Raw genomic sequence first — 16160 nt, 5'->3', positions numbered from 1 at the left:
AATACTTATTTTTAACCGGTGTGACTCAGTAAGTATTTACCTAGACCCCAAACATGTAGTGAAGTAACAAGTGGAGGACACATATTCTTTTACATATATAAAATGAACAAAATTTTATCACTTATAATAATTATAATTAATTACTTGTACATATAACCTAGGCGCATGAAGTAAGGCCTTTACCTCCATTAACTTGTAAACCATTTCGCTCGAACGAACTGGAAAAGTGTAAACCCTAAACGAGTACGGTAAAACCCTACCTCACTTCCACTTTCTCCACTTGTGCTTCTTTCCCTCTTTGCTACTTCACCAGCAATGTCGTCTATGATGGTAAGCCTCGATTTGTATATATGCTTCTTTTGATTACTGAAATAATACAACATTTTCATTGCATTTCTGCAAACACTGTCATCTGTGACTCACAAATGAGCAACTTTAACGGGAAGCATTATAAAGAATAAATCTCAGTAGACCTGTTTAGATTTCTCATTAATGTGAAGTGGAAGTTGTGGATCCATGATATTAAGTAATGGACGCGGAGTGCTATTACACTGGAGCGGAGTTTACCCTAAAAACAAAGCGTTAAGGGTCAAAAACGCACCTCAAGTATCACCAACTTTTTTTGAATTTTCTACCTGAACTATTAGGTGTGAGAGTTTCCTACCTAAATTATCAACAATTAGTTTGCAAAACACACCTCAACTATCAGTTATTCACTTTTCCTACCTGAATTATCACCAATTAATTTGCAAAACACCTCTCAAAATTGATTGTTGAGGTGTATTTTGCAAACTAATTGGTGTTAGTTTAGGTAGGAAACTAAAAAAAAAGGTGATACCTGAGGTGTGTTTTTAACCATTATCTCAAAAACAAAAGAAAATTAAGTATGGGGGCGGAGTATCACTGCACCCGCTACTCTTTTATGGTAATGGATGCTAGTTTAGTGTGTGTAAACAGACATACATACAACACCTACTTAAGGCTGTGTGGAAGTTGCCAACCCTGTAAATCCACCCATGGTTGTAAATAGTACTCTCTCTGTGTTTCAATTTGTTTATCTGGTTTTGACTTGCCACGGAGTTTAAGAAAGTAAAAGAACACTTTTGAATCTTATGGTCTTAAATTAAAGATGTGTAGAGTGTACTAAGATGTCCTTTAATCTTGTGGTCTTAAACATGCCGTGGAAAGTGGGATTAAAGAGCTGCCAAAAAAGGAAAGTAGCATTCTTTTTTGAAACGGACAGACAAACAATTTGAAACGGAGGGAGTAATACCTTTTAAACCATGAACTTCAATAAAAAACGTACTTTTTGATTGAGACAACTGAGCATTTGTTGCATTTGTTCTCTAGTTTGTTCGAAGTAAATTCAGATGAATGATGATTGATGTGTTAAATTTGAAACTGTGAGAGTATGAAAAGTGTTTATGGTGAAGGTTTTGTGTTACATGTTTAAGGTCTGATATTTGTGAATACGAAGACTTTAGGATCCACATTATTTGGAATGTGCAGACTTGTGGTGCCAGGTTTTTATACTGTTACTAATTTGTCTTGGAAGACAATTTTTATCAGTATTTGAATGACACGGGTCTAAGTAGGGCAGAGTGAATATAGGAATTTCATAGCCAACCCCAACTAATGTGGAAATTAGGCACAATTGATTGATTTATTGGCTATGTACCTATGTGGTAATTGTGTATTTTATCGTGTGTCATTGTTTTCCTTTTTTTCCCCTACAACTATTTTCTGATCTGGTGTTGTGGCTTTTATAATAACAGCAACCTCAGATCATATTGCTGAAGGAAGGGACGGACACTTCCCAAGGGAAGGCACAGTTAGTGAGCAATATAAATGCGTGTATGGCTGTGGCTGATGTGGTGCGTACCACCCTTGGTCCTAGGGGTATGGACAAGCTGATCCACGATGACAAAGGAACCACAACTATTTCTAATGATGGTGCCACTATAATGAAGCTTCTAGACATAATTCATCCTGCAGCAAAAATACTTGTTGACATCGCCAAGTCCCAAGACTCCGAGGTATGCTGTACTTTTGCTGCCTCAGCATTTATTCTATTTGTTGCTATAACATAAGTTGGAAAGTGTAACGCTTTGCAATTCTGCAAAGTCGATTGCAGTGGGTTTACTTCAAAGGTACATAAGATGCGGCTCATAAGTTGGATTGTTTATACAGTCAAGAACTTAAGAGCTTGGGAATTTTATGCTTGTTCCTTCTCCACCCTCTTTTCACTGCTAACACCTTGTCCCTATCTGCAGGTTGGGGATGGAACCACCACAGTTGTACTGCTTGCAGGAGAATTTTTGAAGGAAGCCAAGCCTTTTATTGAAGAGGGTGTCCACCCTCAAAATCTTATTCGTAGTTATCGAACCGCTTCTAATATGGTAGATTTTCCCTCCTCCTGCTTCATTGTTCCTCTTTGTCTTACCCCTTGTGACGCTTAGTGCAGACGGTTTGTCATCATAATTCATTGAGTAATTTGATATTGATTATACAGGCAATTGAGAAGGTAAAAGAATTGGCTGTTAGCATAGAGGGAAAAAGCTTGGAAGAAAAGAAAAGTCTGCTTGCTAAGTGTGCTGCTACGACTCTGTCATCAAAGCTCATTGGAGGGGAGAAGGAATTCTTTGCATCCATGGTTGTGGATGCCGTTCTTGCAATTGGAAATGATGATAGGCTGAACATGATTGGAATTAAGAAGGTATACAATCTTACAACTGAATTTATTTTTGTCCTTTATATGATTGTGGTTGTTTAATCAGACTTTTATATGGTTGTGGTTGTTTAATCAGACTTTGGGGTGTTGGCTTTTGGGTTCTTTTTTGGGTCAAAGAGTTAACTGCTACTTTCATAAAGTATGAGCGCATAGAACATTTTAGAGTTTATATTGATCTGAGTATATATCTGCATGTTGTCCACAGCTTTTTTGATCTTTAAGGTAAGGATTTTTAGAAATATCTTGGTGCAGCTCCTTTTCTTGTCAAAGTACTGTTTCCATGCTCCTGTGGGTTTTCACCACTTTCTATAACAGGTTATCTGATTCTCAACAGATCAAGAGACCAATAAAATTTCTGTTAAAAGTTTAACGCTGTGAGGCCCCTTTGAGCTAGGTCTGGATTTAGGGTCCTGTGTCTTCCCCTCTTTTTTTTCTCCCAACTTGATGGGTTACAGAAAATTTTACTATGGCTCTATGAGCTTATCTAATCTTTTAATGACCTTTTCTTTTTTCTCCCTTTTGTATGTGTAGGTCCCTGGAGGTAATATGCGGGATTCCTTCCTCGTAAATGGTGTTGCCTTTAAGAAGACATTCTCCTATGCTGGTTTTGAACAGCAGCCAAAGAAGTTTGTGAGCCCCAAGATACTTTTACTGAACATAGAGTTGGAGCTAAAATCAGAAAAAGAAAATGCAGAGATAAGGTAGTATGTTTTGGACATGCATTTGATTTTGTTTGAGAATAACTGTGTAACTTCTCCAATTTAATATTTTCTTTCATAAGTTGCACACTTCTGAAGGTGCTTACTCCACTTAATCATCTTTTGTATAGGCTCTCAGATCCAGCACAATATCAGTCAATTGTTGATGCAGAGTGGAATATCATTTATGACAAGTTGGATAAATGTGTAAAGAGTGGGGCCAAGGTTGTTTTGTCTCGACTTGCTATTGGGGATCTTGGCACACAGGTTGGTTACAAACTTGCTTTACGGTCCATTGCTTTGGTTCATGATCATATCTCACATGGGTTCTTCGGAGAGCTAGAATTTAGAGAGATAGTAAGTAGGCATTAAATGTTGTTGCATCCTGATCTTTCGGGAGATGTTGGCATGCCGTTTTTTCCAGTCGTGGTAGCTTATTCCGTCGTGTACTCCTGTCAAATATGTTTTAAAATGTCATAATGTGCCTCCCTCATCATCCTTTTTTTGGAACTCATTATGCCTCCTTCAGCCTCTAAATTTTGGTTCGAGAGGGAGGTGTCAGCAATTCGACAGCAAACCAGATTATCCTAGTCTTAGAAATTGACAGAATTTATGTGAGGAAAGTAGAAACTCTAGTCTCTCGATCTGGTTTACCTTATTTTATCCAAAAGAAACTGTAGTGTCTCCACCTAGAGCCTTGTGTTTAATTTGTCATAAAATTCTTATAAACTGGTGATGTTTTGATGAGAAAAAGAGTTTTGCCTTGGCACGTAACTACTGAACTCTTAAGTTTTGGACATGGCTTGTTCTCCTGCTGGTTGCTGTAATGAGATGCAAAAGAAGAGTTAGTTTTTGCTTAATTGTACTTTTGGGTTTTGCTGCCATCATCTGATTAAGGCTACATTTTCTACATTTCTGCCGGAATCATCTTACTGACACTTGGGCTTTAGGAGATTATTGTGAAGATTATTACTGATATTCTTCACGCCTTCTATGTGCCCAGTACTTTGCAGATCGAGATATATTTTGTGCTGGCCGTGTCACTGAAGAGGATTTGCAGCGGGTAGCGGCTGCCACTGGGGGAACAGTACAGACAACTGTGAACAATGTTATTGAAGAGGTTTTGTCCTTGTCCCTGTTACACAGTCTTACTGGGACAACTGTAGACACCTTCCATAACATGGTTAAATTATACTATTAGATCTTGGTCAATAACTTTTACCTTAACCAACTGGATTTATTATCTAGGTTCTCGGCTCTTGTGAGATTTTTGAGGAGAAGCAAGTTGGAAATGAAAGATTCAATATATTCAGTGGATGTCCCTCGGGCAAGACCGCAACTATTGTCCTTCGCGGTGGAGCAGATCAGGTTTTTGATCACTTCGGTTATGCATATACAACTATTATTTGATTGTCTGGTCCTAATTTTCTCTTTCAATGATCTATATAGTTCATCGAGGAAGCTGAGAGAAGTTTGCATGATGCTATTATGATTGTTAGAAGGGCTGTGAAGAACTCTACAGTCGTTCCTGGAGGTGGTGCTATAGATGTAAGAACGTTCTACAATCTCCTGGTAAGGTTTCTTTGTGATGATAGTCATACCTTACTGATTGAGAAAACTCTTCGGTGCAGATGGAAATAAGCCGTTTCTTGAGGCACCATGCTCGAACAATTCAAGGGAAATCTCAGCTCTTTATAAACTCTTATGCAAAAGCTCTTGAGGTAGGGATTCTTCTTTTATTTTGCTTCAACAGAGGAATTATTTGCTAGTTTTCCTAGAATTAGCTCAATGTATGCTGATGTTGTCAAGGTCTGGTATTTGGATGTGTGTGCTAGTTGAATGTACTGGTAATGTCTTGAATTTCTGCTCTCTTATGTACTTCACTTTCGTGAGGGGTACCAACATCAGTTGCTAGCTTTTTCAAGTTACCTAGGATAACAGGAGAAATAGATGCACCACTGATATAATTAAAAAAAAGTGTAGAAATAGATTCTAGTGGTCTTTTCGATCAGAAATAAGTATAAGATTTATTTTCAGACTTGGTATATGACAGAAACCCTGACAAGGTTTGGTAAAAGGTGCTTTTTCCTTTTCTCTGTGGTCCAAGAGTGAAGGTAATTATGAGGCAGTGCACGTAGGGTGTAGAGAGCAGCTGAGGGCTATACTAGCATGATTTTATGTGTTACCCATCCTTACCACTTTTATCTTCTCTTGGAGGACTTATTTTTTGTTCAGTATGGTAAATTTTCGTATACATTATCAGCACAAAGGGTTTGCTGAAAGCCCATTCTTTTGGAGGACTTCTGATCAGTGTTTTCCCTTTATCAACAAATCACATTCTTCTACTTTGGTGCATATGACCACGCTACTGTACTTTGATCAGTGGGTGTGACCTAGACCTTCTTGCAGTAGTCTAATTTGATAATTGGTTTTGTATATATCTGCTTTTGATGAAGTTAATCTTTGTTGGTCAAATGTATTTTCACCAGAGAATTTACTTGTTTGATTCCAAAAGAACTCTATTGTTTGTTGCTGTAAAAACTTTGTTTAAGCTATTGATGTTACTTCTCAGCTCCTCTACTTCTCTATTTTATCATTCTTAGTTAGCTAGGGCTGCCGATGTTATTAGGTCTTTTAGATAGTCCTCCGTGTTCTTTTCATGGACAATTTCTTGATATTGCCTACTTTGAGGTTTTATGGAACTTATAGCCTGTTTGGCCAAGCTTATTTCCCCCCCAAAAGTACTTATTTTTTCAGATAGTGCTTATTTTAAAAAAAGTGAGGTGTTTGGCCAAACTTTTGGGAGAAAATAAGTGCTTTTCGGGAGTAGCAGCAGTTTTTCAGAAGCTAAAAAAAAATAGCTTTTGCCCAAAAACACTTTTTTGAAAAGTACTTTTGAGAAAAATACACTTAGAAGCACTTTTTAAAAGTTTGACCAAACACTAATTGCTGCTCAAAAGCACTTTTAAAATTAATTGGCCAAACACAAACTGCTTTTAGCCAAAATTACTTTATTGAGAAGTACTTTTGAAAAAGTACTTTTCAAAATAAGCTATTTTTATAAGCTTGGCCAAACAGGCTATTAGTCATTTTGAGATGTCTTCTATTCCTGATAGAACATATGTTCTGTTATGTGATACCTCACTATTTCAGCTCTGGCATAATGCAGATTATTCCCCGTCAGCTATGTGACAATGCTGGTTTTGACGCAACTGATGTGCTGAACAAGCTCAGACAAAAACACGCTCTTCCTTCTGGTATGCTTACCAATTTCTTTTGGGGGATATACAATAACAATAGTAACTTATTTAAAGGAAAATAATAAGAACAGTAGAACTTTTTAGGTTTCCAAGTTTTCTAGCCACTTCATGAGGGTTGGTAGTTTTTTCTGGGATGACTTTTTGTAAAATCTTGGGCTTCTTTTCTTACCATATTCCCTTAATAATGATTAATGGTATTCCGCATAAAAAGGAAAAAGGCAAAAAAAAAAAATTCATACTCCTTGGTGATAATTCACTATCCTGGACAGGTGAGGGTGCACCTTATGGAGTTGACATTAATACTGGTGGCATTGCCGATTCATTTGCCAATTTTGTTTGGGAGCCAGCAGTTGTGAAGGTATATTACATTCACTGTTATTTATTTGGTAAATTAGGTTATTGACCAACCACCCATCTCGTCTCTTGTTTTTATTGGATCATCAGTTTTTTTTCACAAGTTTGTTTCCTAAAAATCCTTTACAAATGATTTCGACTTTTCCAGATAAATGCTATCAATGCAGCCACTGAAGCAGCGTGCCTCATTCTGAGTGTAGATGAGACAGTGAAGAATCCTAAGGTAATTTTGACTTTGTGAAACCATTGTCTCCCCAATTTGTCTAGCATTGGACATAATAGAGTAATAGACGGTGCATATTGGGTTTTGCAAGTCACCCTTTGTTCTGTTTTTCTAGTCTTTAAGGTACTGACAAGTTGCTTTAAAGATATTTCACCCAAAGAATTTGACAACTAGAGTTATGATTTTCACCTCTCAAGGTGTGCCTCATACCAACAACAACCCAGTGTAATCCCACAAAGTGGGTCTGGGGAGAGTAGGATGTACGCAGACCTTACCTCAACCTTTGTGGGGGTAGAGAGGCTGTTTCCGATAGACCCTTGGCTCAAAAAGAAACATAGTCAATGTAGGATTGCAAGAAAATAGGACAGCAAAATATCAAGATAGAAAATAAATGGCAACACTTAGTAATACAGACATAAATACACACATAAGGATAATACTCTACGCGATACCTAGTACTACTACTAAGAAAAGGAGAAGAGGAGATGGAAAGGATAGCCCCCCACCTCTCACTCATACAACGCGACAAAACTCAACTACCTTCTATCCTAATCTTCGATCTCCAAATCTTCCTATGTAAGGTCACGTCCTCAGTCAGCTGAAGTTGTGCCATGTCCTGTCTAATCACCTCCCCCCAATTCTTCTTCGGCCTACCTCTACCCCTTCTAACTTTTGTGACCGTCAACCTGTCACACCTCCTAACTGGTGCATCCTCACTCCTCTTCACGTGCTCGAATCATCTCAGTCTTGCTTCCCTCATCTTGTCCGCCATGGAGGCCACTCCGACCTTATCTCGTATAACTTAATTTCTAATCATATCTCTCCTAGTATGAACACAACTCCATTGAGCATCCTCATCTCCGTTGCCTTCATCTTTTGAACGTGAGCGTTCTTGACTGGCCAACATTTTGCCCCATACAATAATGCTGGTCTAACCACCACTCTATAGAACCTACCTTTCAGCCTAGGCGACACCTTCTTATCGTAAAGCACCCCGAAGGCGGGCCTCCATTTCATCCACCCTGCTCCAATACGGTGTGCGACATCATCGCCAATCTCCCCGACCCCTTGTATTACGGACCCAAGATACTTGAAGCTTTCTCTTTTAGGTATACAAGGTGTGCCTCATACCGGCTGTTAGACTGTTAAATGATAGGTTACATATAAAATATGGATTGTATCAGCCCTATAAATAGGTCTTGTATTTTTATCATTAATTTTTCAATATCCTTTCTTCCTTTAATTTCCTCATGTCGCCTTTTGAAACACTCTTCTCTCAAAGACAATTGTCAGAAAGTAAAAATAGAGTTTCTGGGTCGAGCTCATCGCACGGGGCTTGCCTAGTGCGCGTTACCTCTTCTGTGTGGTTTACGAGCTATTGCATAGGAGCTGGGTTTACCCTGTGCGCACCCGAAGGGTAGTGGCTGCGGGTTCGCATGTCATCAAAAAAAAAAAAAAAAGTAAAAATAGAGTTTCTGGTCAAGATAGATAAAATTATTGTCAAAGAAAAAAGAAAAAAATGGATGGAGAATAAGAGGTGAATTTGAAGAGGAAGCCTCAAATATACTATTGTACTCACTATACAAACTAATATAAATATTTCTTTTGGTTTTCTTTGGGGAGTATAGGCAGAATAAGAACATGGAGAGGCCAACTTAAACATCATAGGCTGTTTAAGTTTTCAAAGTGTTGGAAAGTAAAAATGCTTTGAGATCTCAATTTGCGTTATCAAGTGCTTTCTGCAAAGGAGGAGGCTATATTTTATGAATAGTGGGAGAGGTAAATGTATTTGTAAGAGGCGAGAGGTTGACAACTTGATAATGATTGTTAATTGAAAAATGAAATCTTTGAGATTGTATGTGCCCTTAAAATTTGGAGGTCTTCTTTCTTAGTTCATCTTTAGGAAGTATGATCACATAGGATCATCGTGTCCTGGTTCAACAAATCAATGTCACAACTGCCAAGGCATTGCAGGATTTTTTTTCTGCCTCCCGCTGTCGCACTTTTCTGTTGATAGCTGCTCTGTAATTCTTGCTGGAAGAAAATAACCTAGAGGGTCTAGATGTTTGGATAGGCTTATTTTAAGTGCTTATTTCTTTTTTACTTTTTGTGGTGTTTGGGAAAGATAAAAAGTGCTTTTAAGCACCTACTTTAGGCCAAAAAAGTACAAAAATAAGCCAAAAGTTGGGTATTCCCAACTTATGGCTCTTAGCTAATAAGCTACTTTTAAAAAGCCAATCCAAACACCCTCCTAGTAATGATGCGGTAGCTCTTCAGAATCTTGTTGATTAACGGTATAACTTAAGATCCTTGTTGCCAAGCCTTGGTGATAAGGTTGGATAGTTTCTACTATGCAATTTAGGGCTGGGCAGGTGTCAATTTTATCTCATTCCTTGTTCCTCCAACAAAGCAAAGTGGAAAAATAACAGAGATGTGTATGGAGAGAAACTCTATATGGTGCCATTTAGCCTAAGCTGACAAATGCAAAGCAGTCATGTCACTGAGTGTTGCGGTCTTAGCTGGAATAGAAGCAACCATAATGTGCAAAGTGTTTTGAGTGTTCCTATTATTTATTAACTTTTCTTTTTGGATAGCTGAGAAATCCCTGAGGGCATGTTGACGCACCATCCGAAACTCAGTGGATAATGTGCCCCTTCCTCTATGGTTCTCTTAAAGGCAAAGCTTTTGTCTGTAGTAGGATTTGAACTCGTGACGTGAACCTAACCACACATCACACGCTGCTCTTATGACTAGGCCATAGCCTTGGGGTTTCTTATATCTCACAATTTTCTTCCCTTTACAACAGTATCTATGGTCTTAGAAATGGCTGATTTCCTTGAGGATTACTATCGCCTCCTGCGGAGCCGAAGGGATAACTTGCAGTCTACCTCTGTTGTGTACTAAGAATTTCTGAATCTAGAAAAAATCAAATTAGTTGAAGCTAGTCCTCTTCAAGCTTATAACCTGCTTCTGCAATTTAGTTGATGTTTTGTGGATTACTATAGGTTTGCTCATCTGATTTTCTTTTTTGCTTGTGTTGGATATGTTCATCGCACTTGTATGCATCCTTACCATCCTTGCTATGCTGGAAGTAACTCCTATTTCCTCTGGAATTGCAGTCTGAGAGTGCACAAGGAGATGCTGCTGGCATGGGTGGTAGAGGGCGTGGAGGAATGGCTTCACGTGGCCGTGGACGTGGAATGAGGCGGCGATAGATTTCACAAGTTCTTTGCAGATTTTGCTATGGTTTTCATTTAGAGTTTGATTTTCTTGCATTGTTTACTCCTGCTGAGGTGAAATAGAAAGAACGCAAGGAAAAGAAAGGTGGGAAGCAAGGGGGTTGACCCCTTGATGGTACGCCATCTTCGTATATGGTGTGATTCCAAAAATTGTTCTCTGAATTCTGGCTGATGAGCTTAATTTTATTTTGTGGACTCATTTCAGGGTTTTCCAACTGTTATCTTTCCGTTGACTGCTAATGTGATGTAGTTCTAGTTGTCTCCCTTGTGATACACTGAAATCAGTGCAGAAAGCCCTCGTAAGCAAATTGTGAAACATGCATTCGTCTTTCACTAAAATGTTCAAATTTGGACACCAAATCTCATGTAGCTATTGTAAAAGTTCAAAACAGAGTTGTGTTAAATTCAGGTACATCCACAGAACTAAAAGCATCTATGCTACCGTCACTTTTGCAATGTGTCAAGCACACTGTTGGATATATGATCTCTGAGAAAAAAAACTCCATCAGGTCATGATAGGTTCACTAATTTACATCATATACGAAAACAGCTTAAATGTACAAATCCAATAATGAGATACAATCTCCAAAGAGCAACTGTCCACATGTTAGAGCATTGCCTAAGTCCGATAGTAACATGGGAAATCAAAGGGAAAAGAAGAAGTAGGAGAGGAATATTGCAAACGAAATTAAGAAAGTAGAAGATGATAAATTGATTTTTTTTTTTTTATTTGAAATCCCAATCGGAGAAGCATGCAATTTGTGCGAAGTTTCATGGTCTTAAAGTACCTTAAATCAATTTAACTCTTCATACCGCGATTCAAATCAACCAAAGCGATTTGATGTAAATTTTTCAAGTATGCTGCAGCACCCTGCATTGAGCTTGCTTATTACTCTCTATGATCTTCAACAGAGCAGTTTACCGCTTAGAGTTACATGTACACAAGTCATTGGATAAAGGCACAAATTTAGCATTATAAAGTCCATGGATGATACAAAATCAATTACATATTCATTATTTTCTGAACTTCTAGGCGCAAAAATCTATTCTTTTGACAAGAAAGAATTTTAAGCTTGTGCTGGATTATGTACATCACAGAAACCTTTGAATCTGTTACAGAATAATCATACAACATAATGTAGACTAAACTAGTTCCATCCGTTTACTAATATTTTCTATAAGCTGGTTTGCACTCAGCACTGCATTCTCAAGTGGAGTTCTACGTTTGACTAGCTGTCTTGGACTTCTACACGTCTGTAATATATTTGACATTTCTTCAGCTTTCTTGATGATGGATTTTCTCCTCGTATATGAAGAGTCTCCATTTTCAATATATGTGTTGGGCAACTTCTCAGAGTGGGGTTTAGATACCATCATGTTTCTAAGTTTCTCTGCCTTTTCAGTCAGTCCTTGTTTTCTCAGATCATTGCACAGTCTCTGATATGTGAGATATTGAGGAACTAGTCCTCTCCGAATCATGTCGTGAAACCACTCAATAGCTTCATCAAATTGATGCATCTTGCAGAACAAATGTATAAGCATGGTACTTGTAGCCAAGTCCAAATCACAACCCTTTGCCCTCATCTCTTGGATAATTTGCAATGCCAGATCCAATCTATCCTGCTCGCATAGCATCTTAACCAGCAGATGGTATGTTAGTCGATCTGCCACGTATCCAGATTCAATCATCTTGGTATAGAGGTTTAAGCCTTCTTCAATCTTCCCAAACTTGGAGAAGTACCGAAAGAAGTAATTATAAGTAGTTGGTGTTGGCATAAAACCTCTATTTATCATCATCTTAAGAATGTTACTAGCCCCAACAATATCTCCTGCCTTGCAAAAACCCTTCACCAACGAATTGTAAGTCGACAGTGTTGGACCGGACTCCAACACTAACAGCCTCTCCATCATTCCGGATGCTTCCTTAAACCGCCCAGCTTCTCCTAATGCATCAATTATTGGATTGTAGATGACGGCATTGGGATCAATTCCTTCCTCTTTCATTTCACTAATCAATTCAATTGCCATCTCAACTCTCCGCATCCGGCACAATCCTTCAACAAGGGTACCATAAGTAACAACACTAGGTTTTATGCCCTCCTTTTTCATCTCAGCCCACAATCGCTCAGCTTTCTTGATCTTTCTTGACCGAAACCATCCATTTAGCAATATATTATAGACCCGAACAGATGGCGACCAATTTGAGTCTTGTCCTTTTTTCCTATAAAAATACTCAGAAGCTTCCCTCACATGCCCCTCTTTGCATAAAGAATCTAATAGTATCTCAAATAAGTTGTCTTCCAACCCCAAAGCATGTATCTCTAAATTTGAAGAAAATTCATATGTTCGAATGGCTGGTAAGAGCATACCTGCAAAAGAAACAAAAATTTAGGGTCACACCTGTACTCTTCCGATGATTAGAACTTTCATGCGTACACCAAATGTTTGTGTGACCAAAAGTTTCAAGATGAGCTTACTTTATGAATTCACTAGACAAGATACACGGTAATGGGTTCCTTTTTCTGCAATGACATCATGGATTGAATACAAATGGTGGGAACAAAAGAAAAGAAAAGAAAAAGTAAAAAGAATTTGGCTCAATAACTGAATTCGATAAAGCCATGTTAAAGTAAGACAGTTTCCCTCTTGTTTTTACCTTACAACAGAAACGAATTACCATGTATATATAAGGATGTAATCACATTATAGAACAAACTAATGCCTTTTAGGGGTGATCCTGATAGTTCCCAATATTTATTTCTAACAAGCAAATTCAAACACATTAGACCTGTTTGAATATCTAATAACACCTTACTGTATAAGTTTAGATTAAAAAATAAAACAACATTTTAGCAGAACGTACAAAAACAACTATTCCAAATCCAGTTCAAACACAAAACTTGTAGATTAGATCATCAAACCTAATACAAGGTTTTGAAGCTTTCTTACTGACATAAGAATGTAATGAACTCGAGCAAACTACTTGCTAGGGAAAAAATAAAACTCAAAATTCCAATGGTCGAAAGCTCTATAACTTCATCTATTGCAAGAAAAACATAGTTGGTCTTACCAAATGGATACATAGAATGCATAAAGTCAAACAGAAACTACTTATAAATTTGAGTTGTAGCTGATCCACTGATTGAAAGGTAAAACATTTAGGTGTGTTTGGTATGGAGGAAAACATTTTCCATTGTTGGTTAAAATGTCTTGGATTTTTTTTTTCTTTTAGGAAAACAAGTTCCTTAAATATAAGAAACGGAAGTAGGGAAAACAAGTTCCATAAGTAACATTACACATTATTTGTCTCCTCCCAGCCCTCCAACACACCCCAACCCATAGCCCGTCCCCACACTCTCACCCCGTCCCACCCCACCCCCACCTCCACAGTGTTTGCCTAGATTATATAAAATGATTTTGGAACAAGATTTTCCGCTTATTTACCAAACACTAGGTAATAATGATTTTGGAACAAGATTTTCTGCTTACTTACCGAACACCAGAAAATAAATAAGTAAGAAACTCACTTATTTTCTAGGCAAACATTTTCCACTAAACACATTTTCCTTCATACCAAACACACCATTAATGTATGATTCTGGGGGGAAAAAATGAGTACCTGCCCTTGCATATCGTCTGATCATTATGGAAAATGTATCAAGATTGGGTTTTTCAGTAGAATTAAGTCTATCAAGTATCAAATTCCAAGCAGAATCAAATTCCCTTTCCTTGCCAAGTGCATTAACCATAGCATTAAACACAGCCACAGAAAACTCAAACCACTCTTTCTTCTCAGTCCATAAGTAAAGTGTAAACAAAGGCTTAGGTGAAGAATCAAAATGGGTAAAAATTTCAAGAAACATACACTCATTTACTTCAAAAATCTCAGCTTTAGATAATGCATTTTCAAGAACTGGACCAGGTGGGATGGTGGGGTCACGTAGAATATTACATAGGGTGGTAAAAGTAGTGGGACAGTAATTAGGGGTGGTGGGGTGGTTGACGGGTGGTGGGGTAAAGAGGGGGGTGGGTTGTTTGGGTGGGCGGTTAAGTTTTGGCCATTTTGTAAAGGGTTTTCCTTGTGCTGATTTAAGCCAAGATTGGGTTGAAAAGTGCTTAGAAGTAGGGTTTTTTGTAGTGGTATGTGAGAGAAGTGAAGTTAGAGAGATAATGGAGCGGCGTTTCATAGCTTTACACTAAAACAGAGACAGGAGTTGGAATTTGAGACAAATAAGAGCACAATCTAATAGTATTATGAGAAAAATATTGACTAAAATTAAAGCATTTAATGAATTTGTGTATCCACTGCTTCTATGTTGGATCTATGTCAGCTCATGGAAAGAAGCAGCAGAGAGTGATTATGGTGGATTGAGGTTTTTCAGGGGTTTATGCCAATGAACTGTAAAGTACAAAACTCTCGGGGTGTTTTTGTCAGTTTGTGATAGTTGTATTTCCTCCTCAAACTGAGAGTGAATTAGAATTGTGTTTTCGATATATAGTTGGTGATAGTTTAGATAAAAAACGCAAACAACCCTAGTTTAGTTATGAAACTCACAAAAAAATGATACTTTGAGTGTTTTTTTTAACCCCTCCTCCCAAGAGCTACCTCTTTGCTTCCTTCAGATTGAAAGTGGAGGGCGGTTATCATCTGAGCAGCCTCTCTTGTCGATACTTATTTTTTACCATTACAACAACAACAACAACATACCCAGTTGAATCTCACAGTGTGGGGTCTGGGGAGGATTAAATGTACGCAGACCTTACCCCCACCTTGGTAGGGAGACTGTTTCCGAAAGACCACCGGCTCAAAAGAAAACAAGAAAAGAAGGGGAGAAAAGTCATATACGGACAGGCAAATCAAAGCAATGCGAAAATGAGAAAAAAACAAGGACAAAGAAGTCATGATAAAACAGCATGGAGAGACAAGACCCAACATATAAAAGCAGGAAACATAGGGCAATAAAAAGTAGAGCAAAGCTACGCCTACTAGTGCGACAGAAAAGCGAGACTACCTACTAGCCTTCTACCCTAATCTGAGCCCTCCACAACCTCCTATCTAAGGTCATGTCCTCGGTAATCTGAAACAACGTCAAGTCCTGCCTAATCACCACTCCCCAATATTTCTTTGGCCTTCCTCTACCTCTCATAAAACCGTCCAAAGCCAACCTCGCACACCTCAACACTGGGGCATCTATGCCTCTCCTCTTCACATGCCCAAACCATCTCAACCTCGCTTCCCGCATCTTGTCCTCCACCGATGCCATCCCCACCTTGTCCCTGATGTCCTCTTTCCTGATCCTATCTCTCCTAGTGTGCCCACACATCCACCGCAGCATTCTCATTTCCGTGACTTTCATCTTCTGCACGTGAGAGTTTTTGACTGGCCAACACTCTACCCCGTACAACAGAGTCGGTCTAACCACCACTTTGTAGAACTTGCCCTTAAATTTTGGTGGCACTTTCTTGTCACACAGCACTCCGGAAGCGAGCCTCCATTTCAACCATCCTGCACCAATACGATGTGTGACATCATCGTCAATATCCCCATTTTCTTGTAAAATAGACCCAAGATACTTGAAACTTCCTTTCTTTTGAATGACCTGGGTACCAAGCTTCACTTCCACGTCAGCCTCCTGAGGTACACCACTGAACCTG

General features: G+C 38.5%; 2 protein-coding genes across 2 annotated transcripts; one reads left to right on the top strand and one right to left on the bottom strand.

Moving 5' to 3' along the window:
* The first annotated feature begins 159 nt into the window (after window positions 1-159).
* On the top strand, window positions 160-10704 carry LOC132643846 (T-complex protein 1 subunit eta). The gene is made up of 14 exons (XM_060360368.1): window positions 160-330; window positions 1776-2036; window positions 2274-2399; window positions 2513-2716; window positions 3263-3432; window positions 3561-3696; window positions 4433-4549; window positions 4678-4797; window positions 4879-4977; window positions 5061-5150; window positions 6599-6686; window positions 6959-7047; window positions 7192-7266; window positions 10386-10704. The coding sequence occupies exons 1-14, from the start codon at window positions 316-318 to the stop codon at window positions 10479-10481; spliced, it is 1686 nt and encodes a 561-aa protein (XP_060216351.1). The 5' UTR covers window positions 160-315; the 3' UTR covers window positions 10482-10704.
* A 638-nt stretch (window positions 10705-11342) lies between these two features.
* Window positions 11343-14955, bottom strand: LOC132643839 (pentatricopeptide repeat-containing protein At5g11310, mitochondrial). Its single transcript, XM_060360362.1, has 2 exons — window positions 14125-14955; window positions 11343-12874 (listed from the first exon to the last, which is right to left on the bottom strand). The coding sequence occupies exons 1-2, from the start codon at window positions 14690-14692 to the stop codon at window positions 11649-11651; spliced, it is 1794 nt and encodes a 597-aa protein (XP_060216345.1). The 5' UTR covers window positions 14693-14955; the 3' UTR covers window positions 11343-11648.
* Between the last annotated feature and the right edge of the window lie 1205 nt (window positions 14956-16160).

This window comes from Lycium barbarum, chromosome 1 (assembly GCF_019175385.1).
Source record: "Lycium barbarum isolate Lr01 chromosome 1, ASM1917538v2, whole genome shotgun sequence".
Lineage (NCBI taxonomy): Eukaryota > Viridiplantae > Streptophyta > Magnoliopsida > Solanales > Solanaceae > Lycium > Lycium barbarum.
This window is presented reverse-complemented; position numbering and strand designations above follow the sequence as displayed.